General features: G+C 33.0%; 2 protein-coding genes across 6 annotated transcripts; both read right to left on the bottom strand.

The window, feature by feature from the left end:
• Positions 1-7,114: 7,114 nt before the first annotated feature.
• Positions 7,115-8,081, bottom strand: LOC131011027 (uncharacterized). 2 transcript variants are annotated; one of them, XM_057938762.1, is made up of 3 exons: positions 7,615-7,949; positions 7,453-7,527; positions 7,115-7,356 (listed from the first exon to the last, which is right to left on the bottom strand). In XM_057938762.1, exons 1-3 carry the CDS (start codon positions 7,777-7,779, stop codon positions 7,306-7,308), a joined length of 291 nt encoding a protein of 96 aa, XP_057794745.1. In that variant the 5' UTR covers positions 7,780-7,949; the 3' UTR covers positions 7,115-7,305. The 2 variants fall into 2 exon arrangements, with proteins under 2 accessions (XP_057794745.1, XP_057794744.1); XM_057938761.1 differs by having other exon boundaries at positions 7,115-7,527; positions 7,615-8,081.
• Positions 8,082-9,994: 1,913 nt separating this feature from the next.
• On the bottom strand, positions 9,995-13,785 carry LOC131011026 (cinnamoyl-CoA reductase 1-like). Of its 4 annotated transcripts, none has more exons than XM_057938760.1 (7): positions 13,558-13,785; positions 12,962-13,131; positions 12,696-12,881; positions 12,458-12,620; positions 11,831-12,020; positions 11,544-11,705; positions 9,995-10,437 (listed from the first exon to the last, which is right to left on the bottom strand). In XM_057938760.1, exons 1-6 carry the CDS (start codon positions 13,673-13,675, stop codon positions 11,567-11,569), a joined length of 966 nt encoding a protein of 321 aa, XP_057794743.1. In that variant the 5' UTR covers positions 13,676-13,785; the 3' UTR covers positions 9,995-10,437; positions 11,544-11,566. The 4 variants fall into 4 exon arrangements, with proteins under 4 accessions (XP_057794743.1, XP_057794741.1, XP_057794742.1 ...); XM_057938758.1 differs by having other exon boundaries at positions 9,995-10,421; XM_057938759.1 differs by having other exon boundaries at positions 9,995-10,410.
• Positions 13,786-19,158: the final 5,373 nt, after the last annotated feature.

The raw sequence follows: 19,158 nt of genomic DNA, 5'->3' as shown, positions 1-19,158 counted from the left end.
ATTTTAAGATATCCCAAGACCTTTTGATTATTTAAACTAGTTTTGTTTGATTCTTATCCCTTTGAAATGAATTGGAGAAATCCTACTCTTAAACTCAATCATGCAAAGTAAACGTTATCTTATTGTGTAATTCTCTTGACAACAATAATGATTGTACGTGCTAGAGAACAGAGTAGTAGCGGTGGCGGCAATGAGGGCGCGGCGGTGTGAGGAGGATGAGAGATGGGAAAAAGAGGGTGTCATGGCTAGAAATAGGTTTTTTTTCTAACTTGTTATTGAAGTATAGATTGGTAACTTCATACAAAAAGTGATTATTTTGTATGCTCACTTTTTTTTGTATGCTTTTATAATTGTAACTCAAGTACATTTTTATGATAACAAAATGGCTATATATCTTCCATAACTACCTCTATATTATATGATGACTTAATTGCATTAAATCATGTGAAGAAAAGGAAGTCAAATCCATTGTATGTATATATAGTGTGTGAACATGGCACACCATGCATGAGCATGTGGACACTCATAAGTGCACAAGCACAAGCAATATCCTCTCAATTTGCTTCATTTAATTCTCTCAATCTTCTTTCTTGCCGATGTCAAATACAAGTCGGTGAACAAGTCAAAAAAGAAAAAAAGAAAAATAGAAGTAGGTGGAAACAATGATTTGGAGCACCAATGTACTAATTTATTTTATACAATATTCGATCAATCAAAGAAATACATATAAATATATAAAATTGTATATTGTGCATAGGGCCGTCGATCGGTTCGGGTTCGGTTACCCATACCCAAATTTTCGGTTACCCAAGCCCGAAATTATCATATTTCACTAACCGTTTTAAGTATTCGGTTACCCAATAACCGCTTCGGTTACCCGATTCGGTTATTTGGGTACCCGAAATACCCATTTAAACAATTAAAATTCAAATAATTTGCTAGATAGAGGATTTGAATCTTAGTCTCTAGAAAATACACAAAGCAACTTATCCACTAGACTAAAGTTTATTCTTATACTTTAAATATATCATAATTTTATTTTAGCTAAGATTCGATTTTTCAAAAAAAAATTAAAAATAAAAATAAATTAATGAATTAATAATTAATATATATATATATATAATATTAAATAATTTTCGATTATTTCGGTTAACCCGTTTCGGCTATTGGGTTAACCGATACCCGAAATTTTTCTAAAAATGATACCTGAAACCGAATCGATAACCAAAAAATTCGATTATTGAATACCCAAACCCGGATATTTCGGTTCAGTTAACGGATTATCCAAAACCCGATAACCAATTAGACAGCCCTAATTGTGCATTATATATAGATATACATATGGTGTGTATATAATCACATGATAAATTATATTCGAAGTACATATATATATTAACAATTTATTCGACTTTCAATTTCCAAGAAAAATCAGCATAGATGGATCTTTGAATATCACTATCTCACTCGGCATTAATTGATGAAATAAAGTAACTAAACCAATTCAGGTGAGAGGCTTTTCTTGGCGACTTGGAGTATTAAATATATAATGTAATTTGACTTTTCTTGGCGACTTGGAGTAACAATTAAAGAAACTAGTTATTTTCCACCAAATGCATCTGATCTAATCATGCTTTTGATAGTTTTTCAATTGATAACAATAATAACTCGATCTTTCAAGGATCAATTTATGTTCATCTACCTGACTACCTCCACACTAGAACATGGAACCATGATAATTATCTCATGTTCTAACTTTTACCTAAATTTATTGCCACATCTAATCAATTATACTCTCTCCTATAAGAATGCACATAATTATTTTTTTTAGGTGAAAATCATATGATATATTATTCCAAATCGACATGTACAATATTTAGAAGCCAGGATGAAAGATCCGACTTTCAAATAATTACATTCGAAGAACTCAAAGCAAAATTAGCAACAACGTGAGAGGCAAAATTCGCTTCTCACCGAGCATAAAAAAATCAAGGACCACGTGCTTCCTCACATGTTCAAAAACCTGCCATAGTCATCGCACAGAGAATCTGAGCCTCGATAGATATTGTGTAAGACATGTATACTCAAGAGGGAGTCCGTGTATAGAACAATCTATCCCAGATCGTGTTCAAGACAGAAACCAATACCCAAGATCATCATGTGAGTGCATATGATTGTTGATGGTACGAGTTTTTATAAATGTTAGGTGAATGTGTTATTAAGCTATGTTTATCAACAATTTATACCAACCCATTTTTTTAATAAAAATTCAATTTTCTCCATTGTACGTACACAATCTACAATTGATCAATTCAATTATGCAACCTTTATGTTTTATTAATGACCTATTTACAACTTTAATATTATATATTTAAGTTGTATTTAAAAAATTACATGACCACTAAAATATTGCCAAGTTGTCAAGAATGGATGAAAAGTGAGTAAGTTATTTTGGATTGGCAGACAAACCATTTTAAACCGGTAGAAGCCTCAATATATATATATATATATATATATATATATAGGGTCAAGTTAAACAGAGAATGCTAAATATTTAGAGAATAGAGAAATCGTGAAACAAAAACGAACAGATCTACAAATTTAACGAACAGATCAATGTACCGCATGAACAGCAATTTGAACAGACGTATTTAGTAAAAAAAAAGAAAATCTCGCCACCAACAGGATTCGAACCCTGGGCAAATTGCTGTTCATGCGGTACATTGATCTGTTCGTTAAATTTGTAGATCTGTTCGTTTTTGTTTCCGATTTCTCTATTCTCTAAATATTTAGCATTCTCCGTTTAACCTTTCTCTATATATATATATATATATATATATATATATATATATATATATATATTCCCTAATTTTATTATCTTTTCCTGTGACCGATTATCAATAGTCATGAATAAATATAGTATTAGTGGAAGAAATGCGTCACTTTTATTAGTAGAAAAATAGATGTAAAAAAGAAAAGTGCGCACTCTAATAAGACGTACCAAAATGACAGAAAGCGCATTTTCTTATGGAACAGAGTGACTAATTGATATAAAAAAATCCAACTTTACTTTCTTTGTAAAAATATATTCTACATACAAATTGTTTACCATACAAAATCATACATGTGAAATAATTCGTGCCATGAAACTTGCATGGCAGACGTTAATTTAAAAAATATTGCTGAAATTCAAATTCAGGACAATAGACTATAAACTCGCGCTGCGCCCAAGTTATTAGTACTAGTCATTGCACAAGTCAAAAAAAAAAAAAAAACTAAAGCGTTTGATTTGACTGATAATACGTTTGATTTGACTGATTTGATTGATAATACGTTTGATTTGACTGATAATACATGATTGATAAATATAATTTACTCCTAATTAGGCTCATAATAAATACTAACTCAATTTATATCCTAATCATCTAATTAAAATAATTATTTATCACGTCAAATTAAGTTGAATGAATATCAAAATGAGGGGGGCACACAAACAAAAGTTTGATTAAGGTCTATAAACGCCAATTCTTGTCCTGCTTAAAAAATTCAAAAGAGATTTCCAAGTTGTTAATAGCTTTTAGTAGTGCCTAATAAAAAAATTATTATATGTACATCTCTTTTGCATAACGGGAAATAAGATAGAAATCTAGTTAATTGTTGCCGCATATTCTTTTAACACAAATACTCATGTGCAATTCATTGCACTGTGCAATTGATTGCTAGAATGACACTACTTTATTCAGAAAATGACACTTGAATATTTTCGAGTGTCACTTGATGATTTTCAAGTGTCATAACATGATTAGGACATGGTACTAGCCTCGGATAGTGATGCTAACTAGCATGGGAAGTATCATAACATATTATATGACCTTTATATTTTCAAATACAACAGTCGAGTACAATCAATTTAATAAAATATTATTACAATTCACAGAGCCAAAATAGCCATTAACTGGCTCAACAAATATATATTATAATACCACCATAAATCACTAATATACTTAAATGACATAAAACATGCAATTCAGAATATAATATATCATGCTTCCCCGCACGGGGAACACAATTTTGTTTGTCAGGAAAGTAATCTGAATTGAGATTGTTATTCCCAGGAAAATGATTCCATGGAAAATGAATCCTAATAGATTTATTATCCAGTGTTTGGAAATATCAAAACTAATTATTAGGATTCTGGATTGTATCATTAAATAAATATATTTAATTAATATATGTAAGAATTAAAGTGATATTTACCCTTAATTTTCAATAATTCAGAATATAATTTTCGAGGTTTAAAAAATTATTTTCAATAATTCAGAATATAATTTATAGTGTGAAAATAGTTCGGGGTTTAAAGTGATATTTACCCTTAATTTTATAGTAACAACAAAGTACATTATTAAGATTAACTAAATGATTTATAATTCTAAAATTAAATTCATTTTTTTTCTTGGATAATAATAATAATAATAATAATAAGTATGATTCATAATTCTAAGAATTAAATTATGATTTCTTAAAATAATACATGAATCAATTAACTAATTAATTAATTAATTAATTAATTAATTAATTAATTAATAATAATAATAATAATAATAATAATAATAATAATAATAATAATAATAATAATTTTCATTTTATAAAAAAATAATATTGGATATATATGTAAGTAAGAATCCTGAAAATGAGGAAAAAGAATACCTAAGAAAAGCTAGGAATAAGAATCCTGGAAAGTTGTACTACTTTCCTTGTTTTCAGGATTCTTATTACTTTCTCTATCTGACAAAAATTTAACCAAACACATGAATTTAATATTTTGGAATCAGATTACTTTCCCAGGACAGAATCCGTGCCAAACGAAAGGATTAAAATATTTGAACAGGGGAATTTACCACCATCAAGTACATAATTAGATGTTCAAATCATTAAAATATAGTTTTCAAAACCACCATCACATACTAAGCATACATATATTTACATGTATATTCTCTACTTATAAACAGTTGAAATAATATTCTATTTCTCCATCAATATTGAGGGATGTATGAGCAGATAATGGTTGAAACAAACTTTTTTTTTAAATACTAGAAAAGAAAAGGATAACGTGACCATATTGGCAATAATACGCAAACAGCTATCAACAAGAGTCATCATAAATCATTCATAAGGTATTCAAGTCGCCAAGAAATAGTCAAATTTCATAATCTATATCTCTACTTGGTCCAACAGGAAATACCCTTGAAACATTTATTTTTTGCAGATTCAAGTCTTCATTCAATAAACATGCATCTCCACACTAGCAGCAAAGTTTGAAAATTATCTACATAAGCTAGACAAACAGTTAGAAATTTCAATCGAGTTTAACGAACTCAAAATTGAAGAAGAATTAGAGTAATTAGTAGACCTAAGAGTTTTCAAGGAAACTTTAGTAATCAAATGATGAAAAGCTCAAACTTACACCTAAAAGGAGGAATGAAGGGTGTAAAAGGATGCAAAAGAAAAGCATAAAATGATATTAGTCAAAAAGATCCTTCCTCCAACTGCATTTTTTTCTCATCCTGTACAGTTTATATACATACAAAATAGTATCAAACAGAATTTGCAGAAAATGTACATAATGATCACGACCATTAACATTCAATGTTCCATAATTTAGACTGCTTAAAAAAACCTCTAGATTTGAACCATTTGGTGAAGTGGATAAACAGGATTTGATGTATGTGAAGAGTTTACAAGATTCACCATAATATATGTGACCAAGCCGGGGTGAATTGTCCCCGGCTATATATGATATATTATATAAAGAGAACTAGATACTAAATCACTAGATGCAGTACTGTAAATACATGGGATGCACAATTACAAGTAATCACATGATTCACATCCCATTATTTATACTTCGGTCTCAGATTTTGAAATTGTGCATTTCTAACCCCTTTTTCTGAAATCAAAGTTATGTCTAGCCTATATGGGCATAAGATAAAGGCCAAGTAAATCGAATGAGATAATAACATTGAGATGCTTCTGAATAAGAAGCAGGTGTAAGAATGTTCCAACCAACATAGAGCATGCCAGACAGAGGAAACATGTAACTCAAGCCTACATTGAATGGGATATTATCTCGAAAAATACCATCCACAATCTGTCTTCCTTGTTAACAGTTACATAGATGTTTATCTAACAAAGTGATAACTCAATCTTATTATTTATGGTGGACTCTGGAATAAAAATTTCTAGAGGTAAACTTTATAACTGAATCCCAATCCTATGATGTTGGCAAAGAATAGCTCAAATTCTTGTTCTTAAGATTTTCAAGCTTTAAATCAAATTGGTCTGATAGTTGCCAACTTGGATCTTGATGTCTTATGGAAGCATGTTTGAGAAACAATGTAAATGCAAGAAGATATCAGTTTTGGTACCTAAGAAAATCGATTACCTCATTGCACAATTCAAAGCTGCTGCAAGAACAACACATTATATAGACCATTAATTTACTCTTCCTATGTGGAATCATAGTATCATACTTAAGAGTTGCAAGCTGCTTAATGAAATAATAATTTTAATATGAAAACTACAACTATTAACAAACATCCATGCTAGCAATTCTCTACTCAAGAAAGTTCCGTTTTTTTTTTCTAAGTTACACTGTCAAATAATGATGGTTACATAAGATTCTGAAATAGAAGAATCAAGGACTTGTTTATTATATGTTTAAAATAGAACAAAACAGCAATGGCTAAAATCCCCTTGGAGAATTTTGGTCAAGCAATTGAATTGTTCTTATAGCACCTTCGTCATTTCTTGATTCCTTTGTTTCACCATCACTATTGTATCAAGATATACACATCTATAGTGCATCTTTTTTAAGCAATTATGCGTCCAAATAGTATGTAAAGCTCTGTGGAGTTCGAGAATTTTATCATATTATAAAACTAAAGTACAAAGACAACTTCCGTCTTTTTTCCCAAATTCTTGAGAATCTCATATTAATTTATATGAGGGAACATGCGAACCACATAGACTCTTAAATTCTCTTCCAGTAAAACTATCTAAACACAATAATCGTTTGAGCATTAAAATGAATCTAAAGCAAACAACTCTACGACAAAGCTTCAAGAAAGAAATTCTTTGATCATTTATTCAACATTCGGACTCGGATACAAAAAAAAAAGGCCTACACCAGCTATTTCCATAGAATACATACATGTATAAATTAATAAAGATGTAACTAATCACAACACGAAAAATTTCAGATCGTTCAAGCTAACTAAACTTACTAACCACCTCGATCTTCCAATAACTTCACTCAGACCTTTTCGCTCCCTTTTTGTTCCCGTAAATCAACCCAGTTTCCTGCAAAATTCACCAATTACAAAAATTGAACCTTTTCCAATTCAATCGAAATCGAAAGCTCCTCCAAAAAAATACAAAATTCACTACAACACTAACCTGAGGATCCGGAATCGGTTTCCTCTTCTCAACATATCGATAAGAATCCGATGCCGCTGCCAACGCAGCTCGTTCCTGCAAATCCCAAACAAATTGATCATGAATTCTCGAAAAACTGGGGGAAAAGGAACAAATTAAACACGAATATGATTATGTTTCTACCTCTTGCTCTCTTTTGAGCTGCTGCGACGGCCGGACCCAGAGGAAATAAGCTAGGGTTCCGGCGACCGCCCACGATGCTAAACTGCTGCCGCCTCTGAGGCCGCCCATCGAATTTCCAATAAAGGACCTCGCGTTCCCGAATGCTCTCCTCCAACCGCTCGACATTTGCGAGGACTTCTTCCGTCAAATTTTGTTTTAGTCTCTAAAATATCTCACTCAGTTAGAAGCTTTTTTCGATTGGGATTTCTTGCTATTCAATTCAGTTTTCGACTGGTGAATTGCAGAGGAGGGGGGAATCTAGTGTGACAGGTTTGAGCTAGGACCATGTTGACCCCTGACGTGGCGTGATATAATTGGGCCACTTCATCAGTCGTAAAGGCGAGTTGTCGCGATTATGACTGCAGAACTACTGTAATGGGTTTCGCATTTTAATCATCGGCCCAATATGAACCCATGTAGGAATTTGCTTAGCCCGATAGAGTTGTAAAACGAATGGATTGGTCCCAATTTATTTTTCATAACCCTTTATTTAATAGTATTAAAAATATTAATAGAAATATTATCTTATTCTTATATAAATATTAATAATTCCTTTTGCAGATTTCATTGGTAATAGTCCTAAGAATTTGATGACACAAAAACGGCCTCAAACCTGACAAATCATCAAGAATTTATCCACTCTAATTATTAGTACGCTAGAAAATTTATATTCGAAAAAATTCTCTTGCCTGTAGTTAGGGGTGTCACTGCTGCCAATTCTTTGTTTCCTTTCAACCTAGGTACATCGTAGCGGCAATGCGCTTTGGCATGGACTGAAATTCGCCTAAGTTCATTTTGTTGTTGCTCATCATTGTTATAGGCAGTGGCGATGACAACTACATCCACCCGTATGTTGAATTCAACTCACTCTGGTGCTACTTAGTGGATATAATGGCTGGATCTACCATGTATTCAGATGAAAGCTTAATAATTATTATACTCTCTTCGTCCATGAAAGTATGTCATTTTTGTTATTTTTGGTGTCAACAAATTGACGAAAAAGTATGACATTTTCCTTATATTATTTTTTATTTTCAATAATAATAATTATCCTTTTCTCTCAAAACATGGATCTCTGGAACTAAAAAAAAGCTTCCTAAATGATAGAACTTTCTTTTTTCTTGACATTTCTTTTTTATTTTCATTTTCTCTTTCTTTTTTTTCTTTTTTTATAAAAAACGTGCACTTTAATAAACGATAAAATATTTCATATGCATATCAAATTAAAGATCGTGATAAAAACTTTAAATTTGATATATAATAGATAAAAAGAAATAGATTTAAAATAGAAAAGTCACACGAATTAAAAGTTTCAAAATAAACTATATTTCTCTCTCCTCTTTTTTATTTCACACAAGATAATTTGTTAACATTTGGAATATTATACATCCAGGAATAAATTTAAATTTTGATTTCATATACTCCCTCCGTCCCCAAAATAAGTTCCTCTTTGGGGACGACACATGTTTTAAGAAAAAGTGGTAAAGTGTATTGATAGTGGAGAAAAATATGTTATAATTAGTATTGGGAGTGATGAAAATGTGAAAAAATGTTATAATTAGTATTGGGAGTGGTGAAAAAGTGAAAAATAAGAATAAATAAAGTATTATTAGTGGTGGGGTAGTTGTCCAAAAATGGAAAGAAATAAATAGGAACTTATTTGGGGGACGTCCCAAAAAGGAAAAAGAAGAACTTATTTCAGGGACGGAGGGAGTATCATACTTTTAAAACTCGGTGAAAGAAAAAATCAGGATAATTATACAGATAATGTATGGTTCAATATTATACTCCCTCCGTTTGCCAAAAGTAGACCACTTTTACTATATTTTGGGTGTCCGCAAAGAGTAGACCACTTTCCTCTTATGGAAATGGTCTCACCACCCACTTTAATCTTTTATTCTTACAAACACTCTTTATTTACAAAAAAATCATCCCAAATTCAATCTCAACCACATATCTCATAAAGTGGTGGGACCCTTTCTCCACTACATCAAAATCATCACCAATTTTATTAAATCCCGTGCCCAACCAAAGTGGTCTACTTTTGACGGACGGAGGGAGTAATTTTTTTTAAACATATACTCCCTCTCGCTTCACACAAGTAACACCTTCTACTTTTTATTTTTCTAGAATTTATATAGTTAAATATTTTAAGTTGTAAAATAAATAAATATCAGCATTCAATATTTTGTGATCTATACATTTTAATTGAGAAATTAGTATTGCCAAATATATCAATCAAATTTTAAAAAATACACTAACAATATACTTTATTTAAAAATTGTGCATAAGAGCATCTCCAGCGCGTGCATTGGAACTATAATCCTCATTTCCATTTAATCTTATTTTTAATCTTCTATTTAAAATTCAACATTTCATTAAAATTGAAATTAAAATTACATTAATTAAAAAACTAAAAGAATTAAAAAAAATTACTAGTATTTTAAAATTTAAAAATTTAAAAATATCAAAAATATAAAAAAATGGGCCCATTCCTTTGCTTTTCTTGTTCTCCTCTTTCTTCCCCCACCGCCTATTCTCCTTTTCTCCTTTTTTTTTTCCCCTCTTCTTTCTTTCCCCACTTCTCTGCAAGTTTGCTCTCGCTCTCTCCTCTATGTATTTTTATTTTTGTGCACACCACGCAAAACCATCTCTGCCGCTCCGTGGCCGATTCCAGCACGAGCCAGGCCGTTTCCCCAGCGCACACACATGCGCAGCGTGCCGACTCGATCCCACACGCAAAGGGGCCACTGGAGTCTGGAGATGCTCTAACATGTAAAAACTCTAAACAAATTAAAATTTAATTTGAAATTAACCCTTAATTGCATACTCCCTCCGTCCCACGAATCTTGATACGTTTTTCTTTTTGGGCCGTCCCACGAATCTTGACACGTTTCCATTTTGGATAATAATTATTACTCTCTCTCTCCTACTTTATCACTTTTATCTCGTTTGGTTTTCAGTAAAGGATTATGTAGGATAATTTGTATGGTTTTCAGTAAAGGATTATGTAGGATAATTTGTAACCAAGATATTTAGCGTGGATAATGACAGATTATTAATATTGAGTTGGTGTTTGCTATCATGGCTAAATACAGAATATCCTGGTTTAAGTTAATCCTAAGGGGAGGTGGTATTATTAATCCTAAGAAATCTGGATTAATAATACAGGGTCGTGGGATTAAACCGGGTCATCCGCATTATTACTAAATAATACCAAGCACTAGACTGATCTGTACTAAATTAGCTAATACAGCGTATTAACCAATATCAAACACGCTCTTAAAATACTAATTTACAACTTCTTAATTCTCGTGCCGAATCCAAACGTGTCAAGATTCGTGGGACGGAGGGAGTAGATTATTATGAATTTAATTACAAAACAAAAATGTATTGTTAACTAATCTTCTAAATAAAAAACTTTTTTTTTGAACCTTCTAATTAAAAATCTTAAACGATAAAAAACATGAGGCTTGAAAAAAATAATGCATACACGCTTGGAAATTGGTGAAATTTGTGTTATCAATACATATGATATGCGGCCTAAAAAAATACATATGATATGCAGTATATAGATATAACATAACACATGCTCCGATTAAATGAGCTGTAGGAACATTCCAATATAATACTAGCATCTTAGAATATGAGATCTCTTTATCTCAAATCTACATGCTCTCCAAAAATAATTAACTTTTATACGATCTTTTTTTTATACGCACATAGACGATAAGTAAACATAGAAGTAGTTGTTGGATGCCTTTGAAAAAGAAGAAAATAAAGTTTGAACGTTATTGAATTGTAAACTTTCTAACAAAAGTAAAAAGTGAAATTGCAAATATCCATGGTAGAAAGAGCGAAGAACTCCGGCCTAAAAAGAAGATGCTTACATGGAAAGGTTTTTATGTGCAATTCATGACCAAAGGATTCCAAGTCCTTTGTAACTCTCAACAGAATCCACAATAGTCTCTTTCAATGGCCTATATTTCCAACCAAGTTTTTGCAGTTTCTCCGAACTCATTTTTACCTGGTCCTTCCCCTCCTCTTTAATGCTGCAATGAATCCAAAAATAAAAACAAAAACATACCAATTTTCTGAAACTAATCCAATCTAAAATAAAAGTTTCAAGAAGAAATATATATACTACATGAACATATTGAAGAAGACAGATTATTACCTGCGTGGAAACTCGTAGTTGGGATACAATATCTTGAGCATATCTACGAGTTCCGCATTCTTGATCAAGTGACCCATGCATATGTATCTGCCCTTGGCTTCGGGTTTCTCGTAGACTAGTATTAAGGCCTCAGCTACATCACGCACATCTACTATCTTCCGAAGGTTGTTTTCAATTTCGTCGTAGCTTTCTGAAACGGGGAAAGACATTTATGTTGTGATAGGATAACAAGACCTAAACTCGTAGTATCTTAATGGCTCATTATTGCATCAGATGGAAAATTACAAACAATTCGAGAATGAACTGTATCATACAATTCTGATGATACAAATCTCAGTGTAAATTGAAGCACAACGGCAAAGAAAATGTCGCTAAGAGTCTTGTACAAGATAAAAGTTTCAACAATGCTGTGAAATGAGAAGATGATGAAAAGAGGTAGAAATGAGTCCCTACTTTTAGATCATCGTTTGGAACATGATCATGAATGAATTGCACAGCATAAAGTAATATTCATTTATCTAACCTCTACCACAGAAACCTCACATGAAAATCAAAGCTAGAGAGAAACACACAGTTAAGGTGCAAAAATGGTGATGTTTTAGTGAAAATAAATAGATAGATATTGACCTTTCAATAGCTTAATAAGAGCCAAACTGCTGGCATTGGCTGTATGCTGCAGCATTGGCCCTAGCACGAGGGCTGGACACACGGTGATAACATTAAGCCCACTCTTCTTTGCGTATTCGAAGGCCTCGGCTTCTGCCACTGTTTTTGAATAGCAATACCAGTTCTGTTGACGGAGAGAGCATCAAGATATCAAGTTAGTAATTTTGCAACAAAATCCGAGATTGCAGGTTAAGTTTACATTAGTCTTCCTGCAGTACTCTTTATCCGACCAACAACTCTCATCCATCACTCGATCCTTGGGCCAATCCGGGATCATGAAAACTGCAGAAACCGAAGACACAACCACAACACGCCCGATTTTTGCTTCGGAGCATGCTTTTAGGACATTGAAAGTGCCATCAAGTGCAGGCTGAACTAGTTCCACCTACACACGATTATGCAACACATATATATAACTAGTTCTACATTATTCAATTCAGTAATCTGCAGTTGAGAGTAACCTGCCTCGGGATTTGGCACAGAGCTTTGTGGAACGGGGCAGGCGACGTGGAAAACCCCAACACATCCTTTAACTGCTGCAAGAATGGAGTCGAAATCGAGCAAGTCTGCCTTGAAGAGTTTCAGCTTTTCAGCTGCATTGTCAAGTTTCCTCAAATGAGCGTATTTCTCATCCCCTGCCACATATACATATGATTAATTCAATACTTGGACTACACCATCATACCAACTCTAAATTATCCAATGCATCAAAATACGCACATTCATTTTATTTATCTCACCAATCACTCAAACTAAACATTAAAATAAATTCACCTAGGTCTTCTAAAAAGGAGATGTATCCAATCTAGTATTATATTTTTTTGACCGAACCTATATACACTGCATAAAATAAAATTAATAAACTGGAAACATAGAAATGGTTCGCCTTAAGAAAATAGAAACCTAAATATCCTTTCACAATCAATCCATGACTTCACTCAATGAAATTATATTATTATTATTATTACACCAGCAACTTCAATTCACAAAATAAATCATTAAATTAATTTTAGCTAAAATAAGAAAGAAAAAACATATAGAGAGAGAGGGGGGGGATATACCAGGATTTCGGAGGGTGCCATGAACTGTGTAACCTTGAGAGAGAAGAAGTTTGATGAGCCAAGAAGCAACGAAGCCTCCGGCGCCGGTAACACACACAATCCTATCTTTCTCCGCCATTCTTTGCCGATAGCCACCTGCGATATTTATGGAGGATTTATTGTGGCACCACCGCTAACTAATTCACTGGATTGCGTAATTCATGACCTCAATTTCTCTTCCTCTTCTGTCTTTCGTATTGCGTGCATATATTAATATTTTGGGTTAATTACGCGAAAAATCATGATCATTGGTCGGAGTTCCAAACTTTCCATGAACTTTTTTTTTTATCAAAAATTTTCTGAATTTAATCGTTTTGACAATTTTTCCATGATTTTCAAAAATCTCCAAATTGAGTGTCGATATGGCATTTTAAGTGACCTGAAAAGTGACATGACGTCACCGGCGGTGAATCAAAACGACGTCATTTAGGTGGGTGTAAAACAACATCGTTTTGAGCCCAAAACTTTCTCTCTATCTCTTTCTCTCTGTTAGTGGCCGAGCTCACCGAAAAGAAGGTTTTCCGTCTCCGTGGGCAGAGCTCTTCCAACCACCTGGTACTGGTGGAATTGCAAACACCGCCATTCACAAAATCAAATCAAAATCCGTACGTAGAGCTCTTTCGTCTCTAATGTAGAGTTTTGCGATTTCAGATGGTGATGAAGAGTTAAAAAACCCTAAACATTTTAAGCGGATCTGGTGATGGTGGGGGAGGACGGTGGAGAGAGAGGTGTGTGGTGGTGGGGCAAGGCAGCGAATCTGGTGATGGTGGTGGGGAAGGGCGATGAAGAGAGAGGTGTGGTGGTGGAGAAGGGCGACAAGGCGGTGGGCGGTGGGGAAAGGCAGGGTAAGAGGCGACAGAGGGCGGCGGAGAAAGAGGTGTGGCGGTGGAGAAGATCATGGAAAGTTTGGAAATCCGACCAAAGTTCATGATTTTTCGCGTAATTAACCCTAATATTTTTAAACTTACACTTTCCTTTGCTTAAAGTTGCTTTTAATCGGTGGTTGTCGTAACATAAAAATATAAAAATAGAAATGGATATATAAGTAGAGAATGGAGAAACATTGAACATGTCAAGAAATACGGTTGAACGTATCAATAATTTTGTTGAATGGTTGAGGTTTTTGGGGTTCGAACCTTGTATACGTTCAACACAATTCTCGTTTGAACGTTAAACGAACGAACGCTGACCATTAGATTAGATAAAATCAACGCATGAGATTTTGTCTCATTTCTCTGAAAATATTTGTGTTTCTATTGAACTTTATATATATTTAGCATTCTCTGTTGAACATTTCTCTCTCTATATATATATATAAGCGTTGATTTTCGTAAATACTACTCCACTTCCTTCATCCACGATAAAACTTTTTAGAAAGGACTTGCAAAGTTTTAAGACTTGGTTCTTAAGTGCAACGAAAATGCTAAAAATGTGTTAATAGTTTGTTGTTTTAATTTATATTGAGAGTGATAAAAATGTAAAAAGGTAAAATAAATGAGGTACTATTATTAATAATGGAGTATAATTCATAAATAAAAGTATTTTTTTTGTGAATGTCTTGAAAATCAAATTTAGAAAAATTTATTATGGACGAATAAGGCATATTTTATCGTGAGAATACTGAACTGGAATATAAAATTACTGCATTTAATGTAAAATTAGTTACACTAAAATAATAATAAAAATAAAATTTTTAATATTACATCATCCATTAAAATGATACGTTGACCATAAATCTTTAATATTAAAAGATGTAAAGTATTTCATCCGTCCCACTCTAATAGGCTCATTTTCCTTTTTGGGATGTTATACTCCAATAGGTTCATTTTTCTTTTTGGGTAAAAAAGTTGTACTTAATTGGTGTGGACCACACCACTTTACTCCCACTTTCCTACTAAAAATTAAGTTTTCTTAATCTTCGTGCTCAAAAGAAGTGAGCCTATTGGAGTGGGACAGAGGGAGTAGTTTTTTATTCTTATTTTAACTAAAAAAAATCATTTTAAACTCTATATATATGGAAAAATATCGCCGCCAATCGGGATTGAACCCAAGACCTCTCACAAAAAGAGTCTTTGGGTGCCTCAACTTTGCCACTAGAGCAAGGCTTCATTGGCAGTTAGACTGTAATATTGTTGTAAAAGATTTCATTAAATTACAATTTTCTTTGCATTTTTGGAAATTGGTTCCATTTACTTGTAAATGAAGTAATGAACACTGATAACCAATTTATAAATACCTTATGGAGAGTGAGTTATTAGTGTATTGTATCACAACACGGCAAATTAATGTTGGAGATATTGTCAATGAAGTCTAGCTCAAGTATTAAAGTTAAAGCATTCAAAGACTATTGGTTCAATTTTGTTTGTGTTTGATATAATATTTTTTCACTTTTGTGTGGTGTAATGATCCAACCTGCATAATTAATCCAATATCCAAACTTGTAGTTAGGTTTTTTTCCAGTCGTTGTCGGGGTTCTCTAGGATTTTTGAGAAAAGAGTGTTTTGCTACCGCAAGTGAGAGTTTTCTTCCCTCGTGTGGTCAGAGCCATCGAGACTATTGATCTTTCAACGTCAAATGACTATGACTCTAGGTACATGTTTTATGATGAAAAATAGCAATACTCAGTGAAGTTCGAATACCTTGCTGCTATTGGTTTCTATGCGCCTAATCCCAATTCATGTTCTTCTACCGGTAGTAAAAGATGAAGCCAAATTTGGCGAGCTAATGTTCCGCCAAAAAGATTAAAGTTCTCATGTGGAGGGCCATTCACAACTAGATTGCTACTGACGCGAATTTGTAAAGGTATCATGTCCCAAATATTGGCATTTGTTTTTGGTGTAAACGGGACTGGGGGACAACTGCCCACTGGCTTCTTTTCTGTGATTCGGTGAAGCATATGTGCAAGACTGCCCCTTGGTGAAATTTTATAAAGGCAAGACAGTACCTAATATTTGAGGATATATGCTGGAAATTCTGGGTGGATCACGAGAAGGAGACTGACCTTTTCTTGGTCTGCTTCTGGTGGATTTGGCGTTGTCTTTGCGATGTCAAGCATGGGAATCATTCCAGCGATCCTTCTGACTTTATTGAGAGCTATGGGCTGTATTTGCAAAGGCTCACGCTCGCGTTCTTGCGCAGCAACAGCTCCTTCCTAAAGAAGGCGTGGCAAAATGGATCCTGCCCAGGAAAGGTGTGACTAGAATGGAAGTTGACGTTTCTATACATGAAGGAGGTATGATCACTGGAGCGGGATTTATTTTTCGTGATCACCGAGGAAAACCGATTGCGGCGATTGCCAAGAGAATTGGTCATACACATACGACCCTTATAGAAAAGTTACACGCGATGCTTTTGGGGATTGGTTTCAGTCTTCAACATGATTTTGGTCCTATCGTTGTTTACTCGGCCTCCATCCTAGTTGTGCATGTCGTGCATGATGAGAAGAAGTTTGGACTCCCTTTGTGAAGATTTCTATGCGGCTTTCTCCCATGCGAATGAGCATTATGTTCTCGACTTTCGGCATGTCCGGCGATAGGCTAATGGCGCTGCCCATAGTCTTGCGAATTTCGCTATTTCTGTTGATGATGTAATGATCTGGAAGTCAGATTTCCCAAGTTGGCTTCTGGATATTCTTCATCGAGACTTAATTTAAGTATCTTTTTTGCCTAAAAACATATATATAACCTACATATGGTATTGTATAATTTCTATTTTATATGGTACAGAGGTCCCATCTGCATACAATGTAGTGGCTTATTTGATGATATATATATATATATATATATATATATATATATATATATATATATATATAGGGTTAGGTTCAATGAAAAAGGCCTAAATGTAAGAAAGAAGAGAGAAGTAATCTCATTCGTTGATCTTATCTAATCTAACGGACATGATTTATTCACGCCATGTTCAACGAATTTTTTCGTTGAACATTCGTGAATATATACAATATTTTCGGGGGTTCTGGGTTTCGACCCCCCATATGTTCAACGAAAAAATCCGTTGAACATGGCGTGAATAAATCATGTCCGTTAGATTAGATAAGATCAACGGATTAGATTACTTCTCTCTTCTTTCTTACATTTAGGCCTTCTTCATTGAACTTTAGCCTATATATATATATATATATATATATATATATATATATATATATATATATATATGGGTGGGCTACCGTTAGAGCACATCTTAAAATAAGAAATAAGAGCAATTTTTAATGTATGAATTTTATGTAGAACACGTATGAATTCGTTGTATAAAGGTATGAATTGTGAAAAATAAATTTTTGCTACCTTTGGGATTCGAACTCAGGACCATAAATCCATCCAATAAGATTATGAATCAACCGTAGATCTTGATGATCTAAGGGCTAAAAATGATTCTTATTTTATATCTTAAGAAATGCTTTTATTTTAGCACTTCCCTATATATATATATATATATAGTGAGATCTTAGATTGATTTGTGGATGTTGATTTCATGTATCCTATGGCTGATATTTACCTAGAGGGCGAATTTTTTTACCCGGATTCGAATTCTGGATGAAGCGAAAATTTTACCAATTTTTTTTAATATCGTTATTAATCAATATATACTGTCTTATTCAACATTATATATTGTCTTATTCATTATACTTATGATCTCACGAAAACTAACAATCTCACTGGATTGCACTTCTATATATGTGTGTGTGTGTGTGTGTAGGGTTAGCTTCTACAACAAAGCCCCCTTATAGTTAGAAGTGAGAAGAAATGTAGGTCGTTGATTTCAATTACATCAACGTTCCAGATCAATTCAAATAATCCGCTCAATTAATGAAAATAAGGTATGAAAATCTGATTTATACATATAAGGGTTAAAAATGTCAAAGTAGATTTCTTACATTAATTTGTATCCCAATCAATCCCAATTTTCTCTCACCCTCCTTGATATATCATTTACCATAAATATTGTTTGTATTTTATTAGTGTTTTGTGTGAAGAGTGAACTGTTATCCCCTTGAAATGTGGATTTCTTACGTTAGTATTTGTCGTTTGAGCTTCGCACAAATAAAATATCATGTGCCCACAACTAGACTAGCTAGTGGTAAGTCCAGAGTCGAATCCACAAGGAACTGATGTAATGCCCCGACTTTTTATTAAGGATTATAGACTTTTAATTATTGATTTAAGGATTTCTTATGGTAATTAGGGTTCAGCATCCATTAATAAAATACGGACTTATGTGAATTTGATGATTACAAACGTGATAATTTATTTTTATTTTTATTTCAACGGATGATGCACTCAAAATATATTTTGAGTCCATTAAGAGAATGATGGAGCTCAAAGATTTATTTTGAGTTTTCAAATCGAAAAAAAAAAATTATGTATTTATTTATTTTTACCGAGAAATTTAGGAATGATGAGTTATAAAAAATTTCCATCAATATTTTTCTCAAATTATTTTCCTATGATGTATTTATAAATTGAGAGAGTGCACTAATGTTAGTGCTATTTATTCTAATTTTGATCACAAGAGTTTTATGCTCTAGCATTTTATTAATTGATGATT

This window comes from Salvia miltiorrhiza, chromosome 2 (genome assembly GCF_028751815.1).
Source record: "Salvia miltiorrhiza cultivar Shanhuang (shh) chromosome 2, IMPLAD_Smil_shh, whole genome shotgun sequence".
Taxonomy (NCBI): domain Eukaryota; kingdom Viridiplantae; phylum Streptophyta; class Magnoliopsida; order Lamiales; family Lamiaceae; genus Salvia; species Salvia miltiorrhiza.
Note: the sequence above shows the minus strand (reverse complement) of the source record. Positions and strands in the feature narration are given on the sequence as shown.

What these genes read in the sequence shown, in the direction of transcription:
- LOC131011027 (XM_057938761.1), bottom strand. Translation starts at nt 7,779, where the DNA reads ATGTCGAGCGGTTGGAGGAGAGCATTCGGGAACGCGAGGTCCTTTATT. An exon ending in AGCTCAAAAGAGAGCAAGAG is followed by an intron (nt 7,528 to 7,614) that starts GTAGAAACATAA and finishes TGGGATTTGCAG; the next exon opens with GAACGAGCTGCGTTGGCAGC.
- LOC131011026 (XM_057938760.1), bottom strand. Translation starts at nt 13,675, where the DNA reads ATGGCGGAGAAAGATAGGATTGTGTGTGTTACCGGCGCCGGAGGCTTC. An exon ending in GCTCTGTGCCAAATCCCGAG is followed by an intron (nt 12,882 to 12,961) that starts GCAGGTTACTCT and finishes AATCGTGTGTAG; the next exon opens with GTGGAACTAGTTCAGCCTGC. An exon ending in AACTACGAGTTTCCACGCAG is followed by an intron (nt 11,706 to 11,830) that starts GTAATAATCTGT and finishes GATTCATTGCAG; the next exon opens with CATTAAAGAGGAGGGGAAGG.